Genomic DNA, 18,073 nt, shown 5'->3' on the forward strand with positions numbered 1-18,073 from the left:
TTTTTTTCCCTTGGTTGGTGGAGGTATTGTGATTTTATTGATGATATTGGTGGGAATTTGATGCTGTTTGTTTTTTGGTTATTTTATTTTTAGGAATGTGATTTTTGTAGTAGGCCTGGGAGAATTCACTTTATTTCAAAACATACTAATTTAATGATGTAAAGGTTTCCATTTTAACTCCTCAGTGTCTTAGATTTTTTTTTCTTATTTAGTTTTTCCAGAATTTATTGATAATTTAGCAATCAAGCAGGGATGGCACCCCGTTCTTGAAAACATGGCTATGGAAAAACCTGTGTCTAACAACACGTACCTGACGGAGGGCAACAATTTTGCCGTTATTACAGGGTCAAATACGAGTGGCAAATCAACGTTGGCATGGATGTGCCGGAGGAGAGGAGTTTCTGGTGGGCTCCCAGTGGCATCTGATGGAGTGACGGTGAGAGCATCTCATAGGGTCTGGGGGAGCACCTGGATGCACTTGGATGGGGAGCACCGCTTAAAGGAGGTGGTGAGGGACAAAGCTTTTTGCCAGGAAGCAGCACCTGAACAGCTGAGCCACTGTGGATTTGCAGGGGTGATCTTTCTCCTTTTCCCTTTTGATTTCACTTTGGCAGTCCCTCCCCGGTGCCCTCAATCTGTCACAAGAATTCCAAGAAAAAAAAAGGCTGAGGAAACAGTGAAAAGAAGGGGTATAGGTAAGGTGGAGTTCAGGTGTACCCCACCCCAAACCCTAAACAGCAGCCCTAACAGCGCTCCCGTTTCCCTGAGGCAGCTGCAGGCAGGAACCCTAAAGCAGCAGAGTGCCAGAACCCCTGGTACTGCAGACAGTACCCCTGGTGCTAGGGTCAGCCAGGAGATAGTGGGGGGACGATCCATAGGGTTGGGGAAACAGGGGGTTTCCCGCCCCGCCCCACCCTGGGCTCTCGGTCCCTCCGCAGCCGGGGATTGCTCCCACCCCTCCTCGAGGCGGCGGTTGGCAGGGCTTCGTGCCTAGCCTCCGCAAAGAGTTCGGCTCTGTCAGCCTCTGCCCTGTCTCAGGGCCAAACTTAGGTAGGGTAGGGAGCAACTGTGGATTGCCTGGTCCGGGCTAATGGACATCTCTTGGGGCCTATGGATAAGGAGCATCCCCGGTTGCAAGCGTAGGGTTCTAACTAAGTTTGTAGGGTTCAGTGCGGGAGCTTGGCAGTGACACAGAGAGGCTGAGGGAGGGCTTCAGAGGTCGAGGGCTCGAGGGCTGGAGACAAACAGTGAAAATAAAAAGGGTACAGGTTGGGATATAAGGTAGAGTACAGGACTATTCAAACCCTAAACAGCAGCCCTAACTGCGCTCCCATTTCCCTGAGACAGCTGCAGGCAGGAACCCTAAAGCAGCAGAGTGCCAGAACCCCTGGTACTGCAGACAGTACCCCTGGTGCTAGGGTCAGCCAGGAAGAGATAGTGGGTGCTAGGGCCTACTGCTGTCATATAAGATGGGGTTTCCATCCTTGGGGTACCCTGGGCTCCCTGTCCCTCACTGACTGGAGAGTCTTCCTCCCCTCCTTGAGGAGGTGGTAATTTGGCTGTGTCAGCCAATACAGCTGTGAAGCAAGCCTCTGCCTCCCTGTGGGGTGAAGTCTGCAGCCCATGAACCTGGGCATTCTCTAGAGAAGGTAAGTGCTGGGTTTTCACAGATGTGCCGCTAAGATCCTGCATTGATATTTGGTCTTCTAGATTGTAGCTGACCAGGAGACGACATCCTGGCGATGGCAGGAACTTCCCGGATAGCGCAGCGGCCTTCCAGGGTGTCCTCGTGTGGATCCTCCCCGCCAGGCATCCGAGAGCTAAGTCAAAGGCTACAAATTGCAGAGGGGCTAAAAGCGGGGTGCCGGGTCGGGACTCTGGACCTGGGATTTTTGAGTCAGCTTTGGGGACGGGGAGGTCCAGGCTGTGGTCCCTTAGGCCACGTGAAGGGAGAGCCTCACATTTGTTCACAGTGCTGAGGTGTGCAGGACAGAGCAGTCCCGGGGCGTGTCCCATCACTTGTCCATCGTGCCTTCTGTGTCTTTTGTGCCTCTCCTGTTGTATGTGCCTCGCCTTATCTCTTCTGGGGGCTTACCAGAAACCCCGGCATCACTCCTCGCATCTCTGATCTCTGGGCTCCTCAGCCCGACACCATCGAAGCTTTGCCTCGGGAGCTCTCAGAGGCCTTGGAATCGTGTCTCTCTTTTAAAAGCATCCGATCGGATGTCTTTTAGAGGTCTTGTTCCGTGCTGTGTCGACAGCCGTGCGCCGCGAGGATCCATTGTTGCGGCTTAGGTCTTGAAGAAACGCAGAGATAGGTAGGGGGCTGTGGCCCTCAGATTCTCGGGCATCCGTCTTGGCAGTTGCTGGAGTTTGTCATTCCGTCAGCATCTTCTTCCTCCCGGGTTCTGCGAGCTTCATCAGCTCGCCTTCATTCTCACCCGGCTCATCTCATTCCGCGTTCTCTCGGTCCTTGCGGCCGTTCTTGTGGCCCAGAGTTTTGTCTCCCCGTTGTGTCCCCTCGTCTGTTGTCTTGTGTGTCACGGGTGTCTGGGTGTAGTTGTCCCGGAGCTGCTCTGTCCTGCTGCCCAGCCTGGGTGTAGGTGTAAAAGGCCAAGTCCCAGGCCCCTGTAATTTGAAATTTGTCATGTAGGGTGTAGTTGGAGTCTAGAGGGTATTCCTAGATTGACACAAGATGTCTGGAGCTGTGAAGTTACTCTGCAGCACTTTGACTTTTGTCCCAGCTTTCTTTCAGATGCGGACGGATGAAATCGGTGGCAGAGCGCCCCATCCAGGGTAAGGGGGTTCCCCCGAGAAGGTAAGTCAATGTTTGTCTTTGCAGGGCAACTGGAACCGGTCACTGTGTGACAGGTCTCCTCTTTGTCTTTATTCTTAGGAAGTGAAGCCAGCTGGCAGCAGTCAAGGTGAAGTGGACAAGGTGAGCATTGACCAGTGGAGGGAAGCTGTTGTTCTTGCTGGGCTCTCAGTTTCTGCTGCCAATGCCAAGCGTCCCATCTTGTTTGCGTGCTTTAGGCGGTCCAGTCGCGTTTCGCTGAGACGTCCTTGCCAACCGGCCGGCACAGCTGCTTCACCGCTCGCGTGAGCCCTGCGGAAGCGTTATGGAACCGTGTGACGGAGCCTTTTCCACGTAAAGGGGCCGTGTGGGTGGCCTTCAGGAAGGGGCCGAGGGGTTGCCGTGAGTTGGGGATGTTGGGAGGAGGAGCGAGGGTCCCGTTGAGTTTCAGCAATGCCGCATCACTTTGTCTTCTCTTAACTCAGGCACGCCCTGCGATGACGGCGTCCGGCTCCCGGCGTGGCCGAAGCGCGCGGCCTCAGGACGTGGCCGTTCGCAGGAGACCGTGAGTAGCGGAATTGTTGGGTTTTGGCTGATGCCCTGCAAAGATCAGCCTCTGATTTTGTGTTTTATTTCTTGTAGCTGACTGAGAGACGGCAGCCTGGTGATGGCAGGAACTTCCCAGATGGCGAGGCGCCCTTCCTTGGCGCTCCATGTGGATCCTCCCCGCTGGGCATCCGAGAGCTGAGTCGGAGGCTGCGAATTGCAGAGGGGCTGAAATCGGGGTGCCGGGTCGGGACTCTGGACCTGGGATTATGGAGTCAGCTTTGGGGACGGGGAGGTCCAGGCTGTGGCCCCTTAGGCCACGTGAAGGGAGAGCCTCACATTTGTTCACAGTGCTGAGGTGTGCAGGACAGAGCAGTCCCGGGGCGTGTTGTATCACTTGTCCGTCGTGCCTTCTGTGTCTTTTGTGCCTCTCGTGTTGTACGTGCCTCGCCTTATCTCTTCTGGGGGCGTACCAGAAACCCTGGTGTCACTCCTCGCATCTCTGATCTCTGGGCTCCTCAGCCCGACACCATCGAAGCTTTGCCTCAGGAGCTCTCAGAGGCCTTGGAATCGCGTCTCTCTTTTAAAAGCATCCGATCGGATGTCTTTTAGAGGTCTTGTTCCGAGCTGTGTCGACAGCCGTGCGCCGCGAGGATCCATTGCTGCGGCTTAGGTCTTGAAGAAGCGCAGAGATAGGTAGGGGGCTGTGGCCCTCAGATTCTCGGGCATCCGTCTTGGCAGTTGCTGGAGTTTGTCATTCCATCAGCATCTTCTTCCTCCCGGGTTCTGCGAGCTTCATCAGCTCGCCTTCATTCTCACCCGGCTCATCTCGTTCCGCGTTCTCTCGGTCCTTGCGGCCGTTCTTGTGGCCCTGAGTTTTGTCTCCTCATTGTGTCCCCTCGTCTGTTGTCTTGTGTGTCACGGGTGTCTGGGTGTAGTTGTCCCGGAGCTGCTCTGTCCTGCTGCCCAGCCTGGGTGTAGGTGTAAAAGGCCGAGTCCTAGGCCCCTGTAATTTGAAATTTGTCATGTAGGGTGTAGTTGGAGTCTAGCGGGTGTTCCTAGATTGACACAAGATGTGTGGAGCTGTGAAGTCACCCTGCAGCACTTTGACTTTTGTCTCAGCTTTCTTTCAGATGCGGACGGATGAAATCGGTGGCAGAGCGCCCCATCCAGGGTAAGGGGGTTCCCCCGAGAAGGTAAGTCAATGTTTGTCTTTGCAGGGCAACTGGAACCGGTCACTGTGTTACAGGTCTCCTCTTTGTGTTTATTTTTAGGAAGTGAAGCCAGCTGGCAGCAGTCAAGGCAAAGCGGGCAAGGTGAGCATTGACCAGTGGAGGGAAGCTGTTGTTATCGCTGGGCTCTCAGTTTCTGCTGCCAATGCCAAGCGTCCCATCTTGTTTGCGTGCTTTAGGCGGTCCAGTCACATTTCACTGAGATCCCCTCACCAACCAGCCACCATGCCTGCTTCGCCTCTGCCGTGAGCCCTACGGAAGCATTACGGGACCGTCTGATGATGCCTTGGCCTTTTCCACGTAAAGGGGCCGTGTGGGTGGCCTTCAGGAAGGGGCCGAGGGGTTGCCGTGAGTTGGGGATGTCGGGAGGAGGAGCGAGGGTCCCTTTGAGTTTCAGCAATGCCGCATCACTTTGTCTTCTCTTAACTCAGGCGCGCCCTGCGACGACGGCGTCCGGCTCCCGGCATGGCCGAAGCGCGCGGCCTCAGGATGTGGCCGTGCGCAGGAGACCGTGAGTAGCGGAATTGTTGGGTTTTGGCTGATGCCCTGCAAAGATCAGCCTCTGATTTTGTGTTTTATTTCTTGTAGCTGACCGAGAGACGGCAGCCTGGCGATGGCAGGAACTTCCCGGATGGCGAGGCGCCCTTCCTTGGCGCTTCATGTGGATCCTCCCCACTGGGCATCCGAGAGCTGAGTCGGAGGCTGCAAATTGCAGAGGGGCTGAAATCGGGGTGCCGGGTCGGGACTCTGGACCTGGGGTTATGGAGTCAGCTTTGGGGACGGGGAGGTCCAGGCTGTGGCCCCTTAGGCCACGTGAAGGGAGAGCCTCACATTTGTTCACAGTGCTGAGGTGTGCAGGACAGAGCAGTCCCGGGGCGTGTCCCATCACTTGTCCATCGTGCCTTCTGTGTCTTTTGTGCCTCTCGTGTTGTACGTGCCTCGCCTTATCTCTTCTGGGGGCTTACCAGAAACCCCGGCATCACTCCTCGCATCTCTGATCTCTGGGCTCCTCAGCCCGACGCCATCGAAGCTTTGCCTCAGGATCTCTCAGAGGCCTTGGAATCGCGTCTCTCTTTTAAAAGCATCCGATCGGATGTCTTTTAGAGGTCTTGTTCCGAGCTGTGTCAACAGCCGTGCGCCGCGAGGATCCATTGTTGCGGCTTAGGTCTTGAAGAAGCGCAGAGATAGGTAGGGGGCTGTGGCCCTCAGATTCTCGGGCATCCGTCTTGGCAGTTGCTGGAGTTTGTCATTCCATCAGCATCTTCTTCCTCCCGGGTTCTGCGAGCTTCATCAGCTCGCCTTCATTCTCACCCGGCTCATCTCGTTCCGCGTTCTCTCGGTCCTTGCGGCCGTTCTTGTGGCCCTGAGTTTTGTCTCCTCATTGTGTCCCCTCGTCTGTTGTCTTGTGTGTCACGGGTGTCTGGGTGTAGTTGTCCCGGAGCTGCTCTGTCCTGCTGCCCAGCCTGGGTGTAGGTGTAAAAGGCCGAGTCCTAGGCCCATGTAATTTGAAATTTGTCATGTAGGGTGTAGTTGGAGTCTAGCGGGTGTTCCTAGATTGACACAAGATGTGTGGAGCTGTGAAGTTACCCTTCAGCACTTTGACTTTTGTCTTAGCTTTCTTTCAGATGCGGAAGGATGAAATCGGTGGCAGAGCGCCCCATCCAGGGTAAGGGGGTTCCCGCGAGAAGGTAAGTCAATGTTTGTCTTTGCAGGGCAACTGGAACGGGTCACTGTGTTACAGGTCTCCTCTTTGTCTTTATTTTTAGGAAGTAGAGCCAGCTGGCAGCAGTCAAGGCGAAGTGGGCAAGGTGAGCATTGACCAGTGGAGGGAAGTTGTTGTTATCGCTGGGCTCTCAGTTTCTGGTGCAATGCTAAGCCTCCCATCTTGTTTGTGTGCTTTAGGCGGTCCAGTCGTGTTTCGCTGAGACGTCCTTGCCAACCGGCCGGCACAGCTGCTTCACCGCTCCCGTGAGCCGTGCGGAAGCGTTATGGAACCGTGTGACGGAGCCTTCTCCACGTAAAGGGGCCGTGTGGGTGGCCTTCAGGAAGGGGCCAAGGGGTTGCCGTGAGTTGGGGATGTTGGGAGGAGGAGCGAGGGTCCCGTTGAGTTTCAGCAATGCCGCATCACTTTGTCTTCTCTTAACTCAGGCGCGCCCTGTGATGACGGCGTCCGGCTCCCAGCGTGGCCGAAGCGCGCGGCCTCAGGACGTGGCCGTGCGCAGGAGACCGTGAGTAGCGGAATTGTTGGGTTTTGGCTGATGCCCTGCAAAGATCAGCCTCTGATTTTGTGTTTTATTTCTTGTAGCTGACCGAGAGACGGCAGCCTGGCGATGGCAGGAACTTCCCAGATGGCGAGGCGGCCTTCCTTGGCGCTCCATGTGGATCCTCCCCGCTGGGCATCCGAGAGCTGAGTCGGAGGCTGCGAATTGCAGAGGGGCTGAAATCGGGGTGCCGGGTCGGGACTCTGGACCTGGGATATTTGAGTCAGCTTTGGGGACAGGGAGGTCCAGGCTGTGGCCCCTTAGGCCACGTGAAGGGAGAGCCTCACATTTGTTCACAGTGCTGAGGTGTGCAGGACGGAGCAGCCCCAGGGCGTGTTGTATCACTTGTCCATCGTGCCTTCTGTGTCTTTTGTGCCTCTCCTGTTGTATGTGCCTCGCCTTATCTCTTCTGGGGGCTTACCAGAAACCCCGGCATCACTCCTCGCATCTCTGATCTCTGGGCTCCTCAGCCCGACACCATCGAAGCTTTGCCTCGGGAGCTCTCAGAGGCCTTGGAATCGCGTCTCTCTTTTAAAAGCATCCGATCGGATGTCTTTTAGAGGTCTTGTTCCGAGCTGTGTCAACAGCCGTGCGCCGCGAGGATCCATTGTTGCGGCTTAGGTCTTGAAGAAGCGCAGAGATAGGTAGGGGGCTGTGGCCCTCAGATTCTCGGGCATCCGTCTTGGCAGTTGCTGGAGTTTGTCATTCCATCAGCATCTTCTTCCTCCCGGGTTCTGCGAGCTTCATCAGCTCGCCTTCATTCTCACCCGGCTCATCTCGTTCCGCGTTCTCTCGGTCCTTGCGGCCGTTCTTGTGGCCCAGAGTTTTGTCTCCCCGTTGTGTCCCCTAGTCTGTTGTCTTGTGTGTCACGGGTGTCTGGGTGTAGTTGTCCCGGAGCTGCTCTGGCCTGCTGCCCAGCCTGGGTGTAGGTGTAAAAGGCCAAGTCCCAGGCCCCTGTAATTTGAAATTTGTCATGTAGGGTGTAGTTGGAGTCTAGCGGGTGTTCCTAGATTGACACAAGATGTGTGGAGCTGTGAAGTTACCCTTCAGCACTTTGACTTTTGTCTCAGCTTTCTTTCAGATGCGGACGGATGAAATCGGTGGCAGAGCGCCCCATCCAGGGTAAGGGGGTTCCCCTGAGAAGGTAAGTCAATGTTTGTCTTTGCAGGGCAACTGGAACCGGTCACTGTGTTACAGGTCTCCTCTTTGTCTTTATTCTTAGGAAGTGAAGCCAGCTGGCAGCAGTCAAGGCGAAGTGGGCAAGGTGAGCATTGACCAGTGGAGGGAAGCTGTTGTTATCGCTGGGCTCTCAGTTTCTGCTGCCAATGCTAAGCCTCCCATCTTGTTTGTGTGCTTTAGGCGGTCCAGTCGCGTTTCGCTGAGACGTCCTCGCCAACCGGCCGGCACAGCTGCTTCACCGCTCCCGTGAGCCCTGCGGAAGCGTTATGGAACCGTGTGATGGAGCCTTCTCCACGTAAAGGGGCCGTGTGGGTGGCCTTCAGGAAGGGGCCGAGGGGTTGCCGTGAGTTGGGGATGTTGGGAGGAGGAGCGAGGGTCCCGTTGAGTTTCAGCAATGCCGCATCACTTTGTCTTCTCTTAACTCAGGCGCGCCCTGTGACGACGGCGTCCAGCTCCCGATGTGGCCGAAGCGCGTGGCCTCAGGACGTGGCCGTTCGCAGGAGACCGTGAGTAGCGGAATTGTTGGGTTTTGGCTGATGCCCTGCAAAGATCAGCCTCTGATTTTGTGTTTTATTTCTTGTAGCTGACCGAGAGACGGCAGCCTGCCGATGGCAGGAACTTCCCAGATGGCGAGGCGCCCTTCCTTGGCGCTCCGTGTGGATCCTCCCCGCTGGGCATCCGAGAGCTGAGTCGGAGGCTGCGAATTGCAGAGGGGCTGAAATCGGGGTGCCGGGTCGGGACTCTGGACCTGGGGTTATGGAGTCAGCTTTGGGGACGGGGAGGTCCAGGCTGTGGCCCCTTAGGCCACGTGAAGGGAGAGCCTCACATTTGTTCACAGTGCTGAGGTGTGCAGGACAGAGCAGTCCCGGGCCGTGTTGTATCACTTGTCCGTCGTGCCTTCTGTGTCTTTTGTGCCTCTCGTGTTGTACGTGCCTTGCCTTATCTCTTCTGGGGGCTTACCAGAAACCCCAGTGTCACTCGTAGCATCTCTGATCTCTGGGCTCCTCAGCCCGACACCATCGAAGCTTTGCCTCGGGAGCTCTCAGAGGCCTTGGAATCGTGTCTCTCTTTTAAAAGCATCCGATCGGATGTCTTTTAGAGGTCTTGTTCCGAGCTGTGTCGACAGCCGTGCGCCGCGAGGATCCATTGTTGCGGCTTAGGTCTTGAAGAAACGCAGAGATAGGTAGGGGGCTGTGGCCCTCAGGTTCTCGGGCATCCGTCTTGGCAGTTGCTGGAGTTTGTCATTCCATCAGCATCTTCTTCCTCCCGGGTTCTGCGAGCTTCATCAGCTCGCCTTCATTCTCACCCGGCTCATCTCGTTCCGCGTTCTCTCGGTCCTTGCGGCCGTTCTTGTGGCCCTGAGTTTTGTCTCCTCATTGTGTCCCCTCGTCTGTTGTCTTGTGTGTCACGGGTGTCTGGGTGTAGTTGTCCCGGAGCTGCTCTGTCCTGCTGCCCAGCCTGGGTGTAGGTGTAAAAGGCCGAGTCCTAGGCCCATGTAATTTGAAATTTGTCATGTAGGGTGTAGTTGGAGTCTAGCGGGTGTTCCTAGATTGACACAAGATGTGTGGAGCTGTGAAGTTACCCTGCAGCACTTTGACTTTTGTCTCAGCTTTCTTTCAGATGCGGACGGATGAAATCGGTGGCAGAGCGCCCCATCCAGGGTAAGGGGGTTCCCGCGAGAAGGTAAGTCAATGTTTGTCTTTGCAGGGCAACTGGAACGGGTCACTGTGTTACAGGTCTCCTCTTTGTCTTTATTCTTAGGAAGTGAAGCCAGCTGGCAGCAGTCAAGGCGAAGTGGGCAAGGTGAGCATTGACCAGTGGAGGGAAGTTGTTGTTATCGCTGGGCTCTCAGTTTCCGGTGCAATGCTAAGCCTCCCATCTTGTTTGTGTGCTTTAGGCGGTCCAGTCGCGTTTCGCTGAGACGTCCTTGCCAACCGGCCGGCACAGCTGCTTCACCGCTCCCGTGAGCCGTGCGGAAGCGTTATGGAACCGTGTGATGGAGCCTTCTCCACGTAAAGGGGCCGTGTGGGTGGCCTTCAGGAAGGGGCCGAGGGGTTGCCGTGAGTTGGGGATGTTGGGAGGAGGAGCGAGGGTCCCGTTGAGTTTCAGCAATGCCGCATCACTTTGTCTTCTCTTAACTCAGGCGCGCCCTGTGACGACGGCGTCCGGCTCCCAGCGTGGCCGAAGCGCGCGTCCTCAGGACGTGGCCGTGCGCAGGAGACCGTGAGTAGCGGAATTGTTGGGTTTTGGCTGATGCCCTGCAAAGATCAGCCTCTGATTTTGTGTTTTATTTCTTGTAGCTGACCGAGAGACGGCAGCCTGGCGATGGCAGGAACTTCCCAGATGGCGAGGCGGCCTTCCTTGGCGCTTCATGTGGATCCTCCCCGCTGGGCATCCGAGAGCTGAGTCGGAGGCTGCAAATTGCAGAGGGGCTGAAATCGGGGTGCCGGGTCGGGACTCTGGACCTGGGATATTTGAGTCAGCTTTGGGGACAGGGAGGTCCAGGCTGTGGCCCCTTAGGCCACGTGAAGGGAGAGCCTCACATTTGTTCACAGTGCTGAGGTGTGCAGGACGGAGCAGCCCCAGGGCGTGTTGTATCACTTGTCCATCGTGCCTTCTGTGTCTTTTGTGCCTCTCCTGTTGTATGTGCCTCGCCTTATCTCTTCTGGGGGCTTACCAGAAACCCTGGTGTCACTCCTCGCATCTCTGATCTCTGGGCTCCTCAGCCCGACACCATCGAAGCTTTGCCTCGGGAGCTCTCAGAGGCCTTGGAATCGCGTCTCTCTTTTAAAAGCATCCGATCGGATGTCTTTTAGAGGTCTTGTTCCGAGCTGTGTCAACAGCCGTGCGCCGCGAGGATCCATTGCTGCGGCTTAGGTCTTGAAGAAACGCAGAGATAGGTAGGGGGCTGTGGCCCTCAGATTCTCGGGCATCCGTCTTGGCAGTTGCTGGAGTTTGTCATTCCATCAGCATCTTCTTCCTCCCGGGTTCTGCGAGCTTCATCAGCTCGCCTTCATTCTCACCCGGCTCATCTCGTTCCGCGTTCTCTCGGTCCTTGCGGCCGTTCTTGTGGCCCAGAGTTTTGTCTCCCCATTGTGTCCCCTCGTCTGTTGTCTTGTGTGTCACGGGTGTCTGGGTGTAGTTGTCCCGGAGCTGCTCTGTCCTGCTGCCCAGCCTGGGTGTAGGTGTAAAAGGCCGAGTCCTAGGCCCCTGTAATTTGAAATTTGTCATGTAGGGTGTAGTTGGAGTCTAGCGGGTGTTCCTAGATGGACACAAGATGTGTGGAGCTGTGAAGTTACCCTTCAGCACTTTGACTTTTGTCTTAGCTTTCTAAGCATTACATTATTTGCTGCCCGATATGGGGTTCAAAAGAGTTAGAAAAACCTATACTAATTACGTTATATTGGTACTTCTGTGTGTTGGGAAAAAGGACTGTGGGATAAAGGACTTTGTAATGGTGTTCCTTAAGTTCATGTCTCTCAGGGTGGAGGCCTTCATGTAGTTCTAGTCTCTGACCTTTTTTTGAGGTTTTATTCTACTTGTCCAGAAATGGATTACTTGTATTTATTTCTATTTTATGGCTATCTATCTATCTTCATTTGTTTATTATAGATGTGTATATTTTCATTTCTATATTATTCATTTAAATGCCATGCCTGTAAGTAAATAAAAAACAAAAAGTCCCTTGGTTTAAATATTTTTCATACCTATTTCTATCATATTGAACTTCTTTTTTTAACACCTAGATATAATACACAACAGATATTAAAATATATTATATTAGCATCTATCCATATGGTTTTCATACTGAATATTCATCTACTTGTCTAGATTTGGATTACGTGTATTTATTTCTTTTTTCTTTCTCTCTAAGTCTCTCTCTATATATATCTATCTAGCTCCCCTATATTTACTTTTACATGTATATATTTATATATTTCTCTTTCTAATGTTCTGCTTTTTGAACTTTGCATTGCTTTCTCTTTGAAACTCTACCCATTCATTCAGCTGACAGGTCAGAATGACAAAAATATAAAGCTCTGGTGAACCCCGAGTGCAGAACGCGCTTGTCTCTCTGGAACTTAGGCACAGAAATTTCTCTTGGTGCATTTTAGTACCTCATGGGTGCACAGATGTGTTTTATACACTCATATTTTACAGGGAAGTAAGAGGTGGAAAAACAAAACCCACTTTCTTAACCCTAAGCCATTTCTGACATAACAAAATCCTAATGACGGCGTGCACAGAGAGGGGGTTTCTTTCCAAGGGAATTTAGAGAGATCAGTTCCTGTTCCTTGCCAATGCCTACCGTAAAAACCAGAAAAACTCCACAGCTTTTTGGGTTCTGCATCCAGCCCTCCCAGGGAATTTCCTGGCAGCTCGGGGTCCCCTCTGGGCAAGGGTACCCGGCACGAGCCCTCCCCATTCCCCGCTCACCTTGCTCCTCCAGCGCAGCGCCTGCCTCCCTCTGCCGGGGACCTCGGCGTGCCCCAAGGGACACGGGAGCCCCCCAGTGCCCACCCCGTCCCCCTCAGCCTTTGCTCCTCACCCCCAAAGAAGGCACAGAACAACTCCAACTGCCCTGGACAGCAGCACCCTGCTTTATTGGAAGCCCTTCTAGGTCTAGACCCCCTCCCAAAAAGGAGCTGTGCTGCAACAAGAAAAGGGGTGCCCTGGCTGCGGGCACTTCTGCACCGCTGTGAGCCCAGAAAAACCCAAAATCACCGGAATTCAACCCAAAAAAATCCTCAAATCCAAAAAAAACCCTGTGAAAATCGGGTAAAATATGAGAAAACTGCAAAAAATCCCATAAAAATCCCGAATTTGGGTGTCAAGCACCACTGCTGCCCCGGCTGCGTGCACTTCTGCACCACCGTGAGTCCAGAAAAACCCAAAATCACCGGAATTTAACCCAAAAAATCCTCAGATCCAAAAAAAACCCTGTGAAAATTGGGTAAAATATGCAAAAACGGCAAAAAATCCCATAAAAATCCTGAGTTTTGGGGGTCAAACACCACTGCTACCCCGGCTGCGGGCACTTCTGCACTGCCGTGAGTCCAGAAAAACCTGAAATCCCAGGAATTTAATCCGAAAGAATCCTCAAATAAAAAAAAAAAAAACAAAAAATCCCATAAAATACGAGAAAACAGCAGAAAATCCCATAAAAATCCTGAATTTTGGGGTCAAACAGCACTGCTACCCTGGCTGCGGGCACTTCTGCACTACTGTGAGTCCAGAAAAACCCAAAATCACCAGAATTTAACCCAAAAATTACCCCAATCCAAAAAAAACCCCGTGAAAATCCCATGAAATACAAAAAAAAAGCAAAAAAACCCTGGAAAAATCCTAAAAAATCTAGAAAAAATCTCATAAAATACAAGAAAATTCTGTAAAAATCCCCAAATCCCCCAAAACTGCCCCAAATCCCCTTCAGGATCTTTGGGAACCTCAATTTGTGCCTTTTAGGGATCAGTTTGGGGGATTTGGGAGGTTTTTTGGAGATTTTTGGTTGTTTTCAGGGTATTTCAGGGTGATTTTGAGTGATTTTGGGTTATTTCAGTTTGATTTTAGGTGACTTCAGGGTGATTTTGGTTGACTAGGCTGATTTTGGGGTGTTTCAGGCGGATTTTGGGTGACTTCAGTTTGGTTTTGGTGTATTTTAGGCTGATTTTGAGTGATTTTGGTGCATTTCAGGCCAATTTTGGTTGATTTCAGGGTGATTTCTGGTGATTTCAGGCTGTTTTTTTGCTGATTTTGGGGTGCTTGAGACTGATTTTGGGGTGTTTCAGGTTGATTTCAGTTGATTTCAGGGTGATTTTGAGTGATTTTGGGGTGTTTCATGGCAATTTTTGGGTATTTTGGGGTGTTTCAGGCTGATTTTGAGTCATTTTGGGGTACTTCAGGCTGATTTTGGTTGATTTCAGGGTGGTTTTGGGTGATTTTGGGCTATTTCAGGCTGTTTTTTTGCCGTTTTTTCACCAATTTTTGCTGATTTTGGCTGATTTTGTGCCGATTTCTGGATTTTAGGGCACATTTCTCGAATGCCACCCTGACGTGTGCATCGGGCGCCGTTTCCACCGGGGCTGCGTCTCCTGCCTGGGGTGTCTCATCTTCTGTCCCCAAACCCCCCAAAACTGCCCCAAATCCCCCAAAACTGCCCCAAATCTCCTTCAGGATCTTTGGGAACCTCAATTTTGATCCTGGTGACGTTGTCCCTGCCCCGCACCCGGTGATGTCATCACCGGTTTTGTGATGTCATCGTCGGCCCGGTGACGTCATAGTGTTCCCTGTGATGTCACCTTCTCTCCCCACGTGACGTCACGTGTCCCGCCCGGTGACGTCATCCGCACTCCGTGATGTCATCGCCAGCTCGTGACGTCACCGCCCCCTGTGTGACGTCACAAGCCCCCCCAATGTATGACGTCACCACCCCCCCGTGTCTGACATCACCACACGCCTCCATATGATGTCACCACCCCCGTGTATGACGTCACCATGTCCCCCGTGTATGACGTCACGGCGCTGCTGTTGATGGCATCATGGCGGCCCCGTTGATTACGTCACTGCGGCCCCGTGTATGACATCACGGCTCTGCCGTCGATGACGTCACGGCGCGGCCGTCGATGACGTCACTGCGTCCCCTGTCGATGACGTCACAGGAGGAGGACGGCTCCACCTGCCTGCACCACGCGGCCAAGAACGGGAACCTGGAGATGGTGGAGCTGCTGCTGGGAACCGGACAGGTGGACGTCAACGCCCAAGTGAGTGGTCAGTGAGTGACCACTGAGTGTCCACTCACTGTCCTGGGTGTCCACTCACTGTCCTGAGTGTTCTGAGTGAGCCCTGAGTGTGTCCTGAGTGTGTGAGTGTCCACTCTGTGTGTCCCTGCTGGGAACTGGACAGGTGGACGTCAACGCCCAGGTGAGAGGTCAGTGAGTGACCCCTGAGTGTCCACTCACTGTCCTGAGTGACCCCTGAGTGTGTGAGTGTCCCCTGAGTGTCCCCTGAGTGTCCACTCACTGTGTCCTGAGTGACCCCTGAGTGTCCACTCAGTGTCCGGAGTGTCCTGGCAGTAGTCAGAGGGTCAGGGCTGCTCTGGGGCTGTTTTTGGGCTGTTTAGGGGTTGTTTTTCGGGTGTTTTTTTGGCCGTTTTAGGGCTGTTTTTGGGGTTGTTTTGGGGCTGTTTTTGTGCTGGTTTTGGGTTGTTTTTGGGGTGTTTTGGAGTGATTTTGGGTGTCTGGAGGCGGCGCTGACCCCTGGATGAGCCCTCAGGACAACGGCGGCTGCACCCCGATCATTTGGGCGGCCGAGCACAAACACATCGAGGTCATTCGGCGACCGCTGACCCGAGGGGCCGACGTCACCCTGACCGACAACGTGAGCGCACCTGGGGACACCTGGGGACACCTGGGGGGACCTGAGACACACGTGGGGACCCCTGGACACACCTGGGGACACCTGGACACACCTGTGGACAGCTGGGGACACACCTGGGGACACCAAAACCACACCTGGGGACACCTAGTGACACCAGGGGGCCACCTGGGGACAACTGGGGACACCTGGGACACACCTGGGGAACATCTGAGATACCTGAGACACACCTGGGGACACCTGGAGAACATCTGGGAGACATTTGGGGACACCTGGGGGGACCTGAGACACACCTGGGGACACCTGGACACACCTGGGGACATCTGGGGACACCTGGGGACACACCTGGGGACACACCTGGGGACACCAAAACCACACCTGGGGACAGCTGAGATACACCTGGGGACACCTGGTGACACCTGGGGGCCACCTGGGGACAACTGGGGACACCTGGGGACAGCTGAGACACACCTGGGGACAGCTGGGGAACATCTGAGATACCTGAGACACACCTGGGGACACCTGGAGAACATCTGGGAGACATTTGGGGACACCTGGGGGGACCTGGGGACACCTGGGGACAGCTGGGACACACCTGGAACCCAGTCTAGAACCCAGTCCAGAACAGTCTAGAACTCAATCTAGAACCCAATCTAGAACCCAATCTAGAACACGATCTAGAACAATCTAGAACCCAATCTAGAACGTTCTAGAACCCAGTCTAGAACAATCTAGAACGCGGTCTAGAACACTCTAGAACCCAGTCTAGAACAATCTAGAACGTGGTCTAGAACGCTCTAGAACCCAGTCTAGAACAATCTAGAACCCAGTCTAGAACAATCTAGAACAGTCTAGAACCCGATCTAGAACAATCTAGAACACGTTCTAGAAACACACCTGGAACACACCTGGGGACAGCTGGGGACATCTGGGACACACCTGGGGACATCTGGGGACACACCTGGGGATACCTGGGGACACCTTGGGGACACACCTGGGGACACCTGGGGGCCCCTGAGATACACCTGGGACACACCTGGGGACACCTGGGGACACTTGAGATACCTGAGATACACCTGGGGACACACCTGGGGACACCTGGGATAGAGAGGATACATCTGGGACACACCTGGGGACACCTGGGGGTACCTGGGACACACCTGGGATGGAGAGGATACATCTGGAACTCACCTGGGGGGACCTGGGGACATCTGGGGACACCTGGGCACACCTGGGATAGAAGGAACACACCTTATTGGGTTTTGTTTATTGGATGTAGGGGTTCAGATGGGGTAGGGTTGGTTTGTTTAGCTGAGTTTGGGGTGTTAATTAGGTGGCTTTTGTTAGATGCAGTTTTCAATTTTTGAAAGTTTTTTTATTGAGTGGTTTTAAGGTGATTTTTAGTAATTGATGGTATAATTTTATTTTGTTTGTAGTTGGTGTATAAAAACGTATATGTTCTATTTATTTAATGTTGTCTTTTTTAGTTTTGGTGTTGATGATAAGTTTGGATTTCTTTCTGTAGCGTGTTTCTTATTAGTTTTACTTCTGGGGACACAGGCATTTATATGGTGGATTTTTAGAGGTATATTTTTGGGGGTGATTTTTTTAACATTTTAGTAGTTTAGATCGATTTTTTATGTTTTTCATTAGGTATTATTTTTTTTTTATTGAGTATTGTAATTATGTATTAGTATAACGGTAGAGCTTTGGGGTTTTTTTTAACTATTGTTTAGGGTTAGTTGAATGGTTTTGAGTTCAGTGCGTCGGTCTGATTATTTTTTAATAGTTGGTGTGATTTGTTGTGTGGAGTTCAGTAGGGTTGCTTTTTATTTACGTTTAATTTTGCTGATGTGATAAGAACTGTTAGTGACAGAGCATAGCATCTGTTTTTGCCGGTAGTTGGTTGTACGGTGTGGGTTTTGTTTGTGTTACCTGTTTTGGGGTTTTTTTTGTTAATGAGATTGAAGTTTTTATTTTGGGGTTGCGATTAAATTAAAAATTTTAGGGCAATTTAGATTTTTGACACGGATGCACTGTGATGAGAGTACATTAGTTGTTTTATGTGGTATTGGTGGTTTAGATAGGGGGAATATTTGTTTTGAAAATTTGTTTTGGTATTGTTAGTTGAAGTGTTAGGATGAGTTGTGTTTCAGTGTTGAATCTTTTTGAGGGGGTTCACATTTTTTCTAGGTTAAGATTTTTTTTCCCTTAGTTGGTGGAGGTACTGAGATTTTATTGATGACATTGATGGGAATTTGATGCTGTTTGTTTTTTGGTTATTTTATTTTTAGGAATTTGATTTTTGCAGTAGGCCTGGAAGAATTCACTTTATTTCAAAACATACTAATTTAATGATATAAAGGTTTCCATATTAGCTCCTCAGTGTCTTAGATTTTTTTTCTTATTTAGTTTTTCCAGAATTTATTGATAATTTAGCAATCAAGCAGGGATGGCACCCCGTTCTTGAAAAGATGGCTATGGAAAAACCTGCGTCTAACAACACGTACCTGACGGACGGCAACAATTTTGCCGTTATTACAGGGCCAAATTCGAGTGGCAAATCAACATCGGCACGGAATGCCGGAGGAGAGGAGTTTCTGGTGGGCTACCAGTGACATCTGATGGAGTGATTTTGTCTCTTTATGGACTTTTAGATTTGGGTTCATTTTCCCTTTGAACTGAAG

At 52.3% G+C, this 18,073-nt stretch overlaps 1 protein-coding gene and 1 long non-coding RNA gene across 3 annotated transcripts; both read left to right on the forward strand.

Annotated features, from left to right (window-relative positions):
* Nucleotides 1-1,081: 1,081 nt before the first annotated feature.
* On the forward strand, nucleotides 1,082-9,725 carry LOC131590089 (uncharacterized). Its single transcript, XR_009279968.1, has 8 exons — nucleotides 1,082-2,938; nucleotides 3,034-3,196; nucleotides 3,280-3,359; nucleotides 3,437-4,536; nucleotides 4,615-4,656; nucleotides 8,193-8,355; nucleotides 8,439-8,518; nucleotides 8,596-9,725. It is a non-coding gene; the product is annotated as an uncharacterized LOC131590089 (long non-coding RNA).
* Nucleotides 9,726-14,494: 4,769 nt separating this feature from the next.
* LOC131590083 (histone-lysine N-methyltransferase EHMT2-like) lies at nucleotides 14,495-17,984 on the forward strand. Of its 2 annotated transcripts, none has more exons than XM_058859956.1 (3): nucleotides 14,495-14,773; nucleotides 15,285-15,389; nucleotides 17,799-17,984. In XM_058859956.1, exons 1-3 carry the CDS (start codon nucleotides 14,636-14,638, stop codon nucleotides 17,823-17,825), a joined length of 270 nt encoding a protein of 89 aa, XP_058715939.1. In that variant the 5' UTR covers nucleotides 14,495-14,635; the 3' UTR covers nucleotides 17,826-17,984. The 2 variants fall into 2 exon arrangements, 1 of the variants encoding a protein (XP_058715939.1); XR_009279966.1 differs by lacking the exon at nucleotides 14,495-14,773 and adding an exon at nucleotides 14,921-14,933.
* The last annotated feature ends 89 nt before the right edge of the window (nucleotides 17,985-18,073 follow it).

This window comes from Poecile atricapillus, chromosome 31, assembly GCF_030490865.1.
Source record: "Poecile atricapillus isolate bPoeAtr1 chromosome 31, bPoeAtr1.hap1, whole genome shotgun sequence".
Taxonomy (NCBI): Eukaryota; Metazoa; Chordata; class Aves; order Passeriformes; family Paridae; genus Poecile; species Poecile atricapillus.

Coding starts and splice junctions, on each gene's coding strand:
- LOC131590083 (XM_058859956.1), top strand. CDS start 14,636: ATGACGTCACTGCGTCCCCTGTCGATGACGTCACAGGAGGAGGACGGC. Junction 14,774..15,284: donor AGGTGGACGTCAACGCCCAA/GTGAGTGGTCAG, acceptor ATGAGCCCTCAG/GACAACGGCGGCTGCACCCC. Junction 15,390..17,798: donor ACGTCACCCTGACCGACAAC/GTGAGCGCACCT, acceptor TTTCTTATTTAG/TTTTTCCAGAATTTATTGAT.